Consider the following 6,408-nt stretch of genomic DNA (forward strand, 5'->3'; position numbering starts at 1 on the left):
AACACACACGCCGCACGCACACCGCACGCCACGCCACGCCGACGCACGCACACACACACACACACACTCACACACACACACACACACACACACACACACACACACATACACACTACCTACCCTCACGCTAAGCAGCGATATCCGGCACGACCGTGTTCCAGCACCGATGACGTAAGAGGAAGAGACGAGCCAGCGAGATGACGGTGATGGCGCCACTTGTGTTAGCATCCGGCACGATGGCGTCCCACGGCAGGTACAGCCGGAAGTACTGGCCACGCTGCGATTCCCAGATCGCACAACCGACCGTGCACACCGAACACATGCCGACGAGGAAGAGGAAGATCTGACCAGAGAAGAAGAAGAAGAAGATTCAGGAGGAAGATTAGAGGAACGTTTACGCGGTTCGCGAACGTCCCGCCACTGCGCGCGCACGCGTGCGGCGTTCTTCCGACGAATTATTTTCGGATGCTTTCCGAATTATATTCGAATGCATTATAATTCGGAATTTTTTTTCGGCGTTCTCCGAATTTAATTTCGGAGTGATTAGACTGGTGGGGAAGGGGGAGTAGGAGAAAGGTGGCCCGCAGTGCCCTCTTTTTTTTTATAAGCTACGCTGCGTTCAGTTCGCACGGGAATCTGTTTCGAGTTTCAGCTCTGGTCCCGGTAATGCTTTATGGATCGAATGCGAGTAGTTGGGTTGGATGGATGTTTGCACTCGGGGAACGAGAAAAGATGAAACAGGAGAAAAGTAAACGGAGGAGGAGGCGGGTTGGCGGATGAAAAGAGAGAAGGAGGAGAAGGGGGATGCGGGACCGGGTAGTCAGAGAGACAGGCGCGAGAAGGGTAAAATCGGGTAAGGGTAAGAGAAATCGGGGCGGTTTGGGGAGGAAGAGGGTGACACTGAGAGAACTAGAGCGAAATCAAATTATTAGGGTGAAAGGGCTAAATATAAGAGAAAAGAACGCCTAGGAGAAATCGAAACGGCGGGAAGCGAGCGAGCCAGTCACGCGCAAATGTCAATTTGCTGCTGACGAGTGAAGCACTGGCGAAAAACAGGGGTAGCTTCTCTACCCCCTCTCACTCTCACGTAAAACTTCTCTCTCTCCTCTCTCTCTCTAACTCTCTCTCTCTCTCTCTCCTCTCTTCTCTCTCTCTCTCTCTCACCCTCTCTACTCTCTTCTCTCTCTCTCTCTCTCTCTCTCTCTCTCTCTCTCTCTTCTTTTCGCCTCTCTCGCTCTCTCTCTTTCTCTCTTCTCTCCTCTCTCTTCTCTCTCTCTCTCTCTCTCTCTCCTCTCTCTCTACTCTCTATCGCTCTTCTCCATCTCTCTCCTCCCGCTCCTCTCTCTCTCTCTCTCTCTCTCTCTCTCGCTCTATCTCTCCCTTCCGTTCCCTCCCTTATCTCCCTATTCTGTCCTGCACCTCTTCCCTCTGCACCCGCGCATCACACATTCTCTCTCCTCCGCTTTTCTCTCTCACCCCCACGTCTCTCTCTCGCCCACGTTCTCTTCTCTCTCTCTCTCTCCCCTTCTCTCTTCCAACGTTCCCTCTCCACATTTTACGCTCATCTCTCCCCCTCTTCCCTCTCCCTTCCCCCTCCCCCTCCCCTCCCACCCTCTCTCTCCTTCCTCTCCCCCTCTCCTGCCCTCCCCTCTCACTTTCTCTCCCTCCCCCTCCTCTCTTCCCTCTTCTCTCTCTCTCTCTCTCTCTCTCTCTTCTCTCTCGCCCCCTCTCCCTCGCCACCAACCTCTCTCTCTTCTCGCCTCTCCCTCGCGGCGCCCCCCTCTTCTCTCTCTATCTCTCTCTCCTCCCTCCGCCCCTCCCCCTCTCTCTCTCTCTCTCACTCACTCACCCTGCATGATGAGCGTGTTCATTGCAGACGGCTCGAATGCTCGTGCGCTATTTAAAACTTCGTCTTGCCCTGCTTCTGCATCAGCTTCGTGTCGCGGCCGGCGAACAGCACGATGCCCGTAGCACCAGTCTGCGTGTTACGCAGCTTAGCATCCACGCAGCAGCACCTGTGTGACGGAAGGACGAAGCCATAATAAAAATATTGTTTGCTTTCCCCTCACCCGACCGAACCCGGTCCAAAAAGGGGCCGACTCTTCTCATTTTTTTTTTCTTCAACAAATTGTATCACTACTACATATATATAAATCTGTGGACACATTACATTATATGTCACAAGCAAAACAACACATTTAACATAAAAGGTATCCCCACACAAGACACCCGCAGCTGTAGACACCATGCCTGAATTCTAGTAAAAGACCCCGCCCTCAAAAAAAAGCCGACCTACCTATCCAAACTTTTCAGCCACTGGCTCGGGTTTGAGGGCAAACAAATTTTTTTTTAATTGGTGCGCCCCGGCGGGGGAAGCAGTGGAAGAGATGTGAGCCCGCGAAGACCAGTTAGCGTGAGCGAGACCCAGTAACGAGATATCATCACGTACCTCCTAGCGGCCGTTCAAATTTGTGCCGTAGCAATTATTTAATTTTATATTTAGAATATTATGAATTATGATACTGCCTGAACCATTTTCCCGACACAAATGTTTTGTCTGGCACTGTGCGGGTTACCAGTGAACAATTGCCTGCAAACGCACATTGCCGAACATTTTTGGCCACGCGCAACAATCCTCTCTGGCGCCATCTATAGCTGTGGTTGTAAGCCATTCACGTGATCAAATCATGTACCACATATCGTGCTGCGATTGCGTCTTACTACTTTACAAAATTCCGTTTAGCAATTTTCCCAATAATGTTCCTAGAATGCTTCTCGACATTTCAGCGCCACATTGACAAACTTCGTCACGAACAATGTTCGACATATCAACATTTCCAATCTTCAGAAACATATGTCGCGAACAAATGTTCCGGCGACTTTTTCACCGCACATTGTCCGAACTTTCATAGGAACATTTGCTACGCATCAATGTTTTTGAGCCCAAAATGTCGGCCAATGTGCGCCGCGGCTTTAGGAGTGGCCACGATGGCGATATTTGAGCACCCAAAAACTGACCATTTATAAGACGTTGTGCATGGCACGTCTGAGCACGCGCTGTCGAATTATTTAACGCACTCGCTTGTGATAAGGAGATGGCCCTGTTCTGCAGACAAAACTGATCGTTGATGAGACGAAAGCTGAGCGAGCGTGAGGCGCACCGACGACGGAACCCGGTTCCGAGATTGCATTCCGCAGATCGTTCGTGAGACTAACCATCGCCAGGCAAGCCCTCTACGACAAGTGTCAACGCCCAGCACCTTGTCGTTATCGTCGATTGTGAATAGGTGACTTCCCTTCCAGGTCATCGCTCTCCTCGAACCTTGCTCAGGTTGTTAGTTCGCCGCCGCCGTTTCAACAGACGATCTCTCGCTGTGAAACGACACGCCAGAAAGCGCTACAAGACGCTCGAGAGAGCAGAAGAGAAAGCACCGAGAGAGAGAGAGAGAAGCAGAGAAAGAGAAAGAGGAGAGAGAGAAAGAGGGAGAGAGACTGAGAGAGAAAGAGAGAGAGAGAAGAGCGAGCAGCGCAAGGAGAGCAGGAGAGAGCAGAGAGAGAGAGCAGAATGTGTGTGCGTGCGTGCGTGTTATATATATATATATATACCAGTTGTTACCATAAATATTGTTATATTATTATTATAAATGGTTTCTATGCCGGGTTTGGTATGATGCACGTAGTTGTTAGTGTCACGTATAATTGTTAGATGTTAATAGATAGTTAGATAATTGTAGTGTGTTGCCCTGCCCGTCTTTCCCACTCTTGCATCTCCCCTGCGCCCCGTCCTCCTGCACCCATTAATCTCAATCGCCTCTTTTCTCTAGCTCCGTCGCGGCATTCTCTTTCCTGTCACACAGACTACTAATTGTGCACACACACGCCCCCACGTTCACCGCACACGCGTACGCTTCGTTAGTGTAGGTGATTAAATATGCTTTGATTCTGCAATTGCTTTGAAGTCTTGTCGAGCGTTTGTCGCTCATCAGCGCGTACGTAGTACGGCGCGGTGACGCCGCGGCGATGGTAGTCATTAATTGTGTTCGTTAAGTTATTATATTAGTTATTATAAGATAAGATAGTTATTTGCCTGCAGAGTCGCGAGTTGCCATCGCACAATTTCCTGTCGGATTTCTGCCGGCAGTCGTGTGTGGGGGGGCGTGTTTGTGTGTATGTGTGTGTGTGTGTGTGCGTGCGTGCGTGCGTGCGTGCGTGCGTGTGTGCGCGCGCGCGTGCGTGTATCACATTCAAGCAATGGTCGCACTGACCGAATGTGTCCACCGTGATTACACGTAACCACTTTACTAGCACAGTTTACCACGTTATCGCATCGTGCTGATTAGCTAACTTGACTCTGTGCAGAAACAGTATTTCGCGGGTAATGTTTACACCATTGCTTTCATCGCTAAACGCTAGTGTCACGTACGTTCCACTGTTGATTTCATCCGATTCGTTCACAGCTGATGGCTTAACTGCGACCACTGTGCCAGCCCGTGTCTGCCTATCTCAGCCCACACGTGCTAGGCGCTGGCTTTACATTTCATCGTACTGTCACGTTTTACCATAGTGTCACATTTAACTGTAGTGTCGCATTTAATCGTAGTGTCACATTTAACCGTGGTGTCACATTTAACCGTGGTGTCACATTTAATTATGTAACTGTAGTGTCACCTTTAATCATAGCATCACATTTTACCATAGTGTCAGGTATGACCATAGTGTCATATTTATCTGTAGCATCACATTTTACCGTAGTGTCAGGTATGACCATAGTGTCATGTTTATCTGTAGCATCACATCTATTGTGTCACATTTTACCATAGCATCACATTTATTGTGAAACATTCAACTGTAATGTCACCTGGATGGTGTCACATTCAACCATAGTGTCACCCTCATGGTGTCACATTCAACCGTAACATCACCCTCATAGTGTCACCTACACAGTGTCACATTCAATAATTGTGTCACTTCTATTGAGTCGCATTCAACCGTGTGCTTGTCACGTTGTTTCAGCGTGGAGACGATTCGTTTCGGCCACAGCTGGTGGGTCAACTGGGACCGCAGCGTGTGTACTACTTACACTATAGTGTTACACTCAACTGTAGCGTCACATACACGGTGTTACACTCAACTGTAGCGTCACATACACGGTGTCACATTCCATCATAGTGTCACCTCCGTAGTGTCACATTCAACCATGCCCTCATCGCGTTGTTTCAGCGTGGAGATCATTCGCTTCGGCCACAGCTGGTGGATCAACTGGGACCGCAGCATGTACTACGAGCGCAACGACACGGCGGCAAAGACCCGCACGACGACGCTGAACGAAGAGCTGGGACAGATCGAGTACATATTCTCCGACAAGACCGGAACCCTCACACAGGTCCGTATATCACTCTAGGTCAGGGGTGGGCAAACTGCGGCCCGCGGGCCGCATGCGGCCCTCTAGGGGGTTCTGTGCGGCCCGCGGAAGCCTGCAGAAAATAAAAAAATAAAAAAATAAAAATAAAAAATCAAATTTTTTTTGTGAAAGTCAACATGTTTGTGCTTGAACCGAGGCTGACTTTTTCAGTGTCATACAGATTAGTGTTCTATTGTCTCTGGTTCGCTCTGCAACGCCATTTTAGCTAATTATGATCCAGAGATGGCGCCCTTGAGGCGAAACGCACGTATTATCTTAGAGCGCACCGCCCGATTTTAAAAGGTGCGGCCCTTTGACTTTTCATGGCCCACTGATGCGGCCCTCGCTTTGAAAAGTTTGCCCACCCCTGCAGTGTCATTGACACTTTTATTTCATTATAACATTGTTAAGAAAAAAACCACTGGCACTGAGGCATCGCCTATATTATAATGCTGAGTGTCAAATTTTTAATATTTTATATATATGGATTATGAAATTCCAGCCAATTTCCGTCACTGATTGCAGGTGTACGAGGAACTTGACGCGATTGGTGCGAATTCCGCCGAGGCGCGCGCACGTCGCATCCTCTCTGGTCTGCAGTTCACGCCCGAGATGCAGGAACGGCCGACGAACCACTTCTCCGGAGGCTGGCGCATGCGTGTGTCGCTCGCGCGCGCTCTCTTTATCGAACCCACGCTGTTGCTACTCGATGAACCGACCAATCACCTCGACCTGAACGCCGTAATCTGGCTAGACAAGTGAGCAGCTAAGCTTCGCATTGGCTCTTTCACGACGACGTGAAACTGTTCCGATAGAGGCCACAAGTTTAAAAAATAATAAACATCCGTGTATTTATTAGCTCACCTTGACATTGTCGAGATGAGCTAGTGCCATGGGTCGTCCGTCGTACGTCCATCCGTCCTTCCATCAACATTTGGCTACAGTCAACGATAACTCAGGAACCCTTTGACCCACATGTTTGAAATTGGGTATAGTTGTTACTGCTA

General features: G+C 49.4%; 1 protein-coding gene across 1 annotated transcript in view; it reads left to right on the forward strand.

Annotated features, from left to right (window-relative positions):
• Positions 1 to 5,197: 5,197 nt before the first annotated feature.
• LOC106816699 (phospholipid-transporting ATPase ID-like) overlaps positions 5,198 to 6,408 on the forward strand; it is a 15,384-nt gene continuing 14,173 nt past the window's right edge. Inside the window, exon 1 of the mRNA XM_014821318.1 lies at positions 5,198 to 5,383. Coding sequence (XP_014676804.1) covers positions 5,198 to 5,383 — 186 coding nt within the window. The remainder of the gene's footprint in view (positions 5,384 to 6,408) is intronic.

The sequence above is a fragment of the Priapulus caudatus genome, unplaced genomic scaffold (genome assembly GCF_000485595.1).
Source record: "Priapulus caudatus unplaced genomic scaffold, Priapulus_caudatus-5.0.1 Scaffold1458, whole genome shotgun sequence".
Classification (NCBI taxonomy): Eukaryota; Metazoa; Priapulida; class Priapulimorpha; order Priapulimorphida; family Priapulidae; genus Priapulus; species Priapulus caudatus.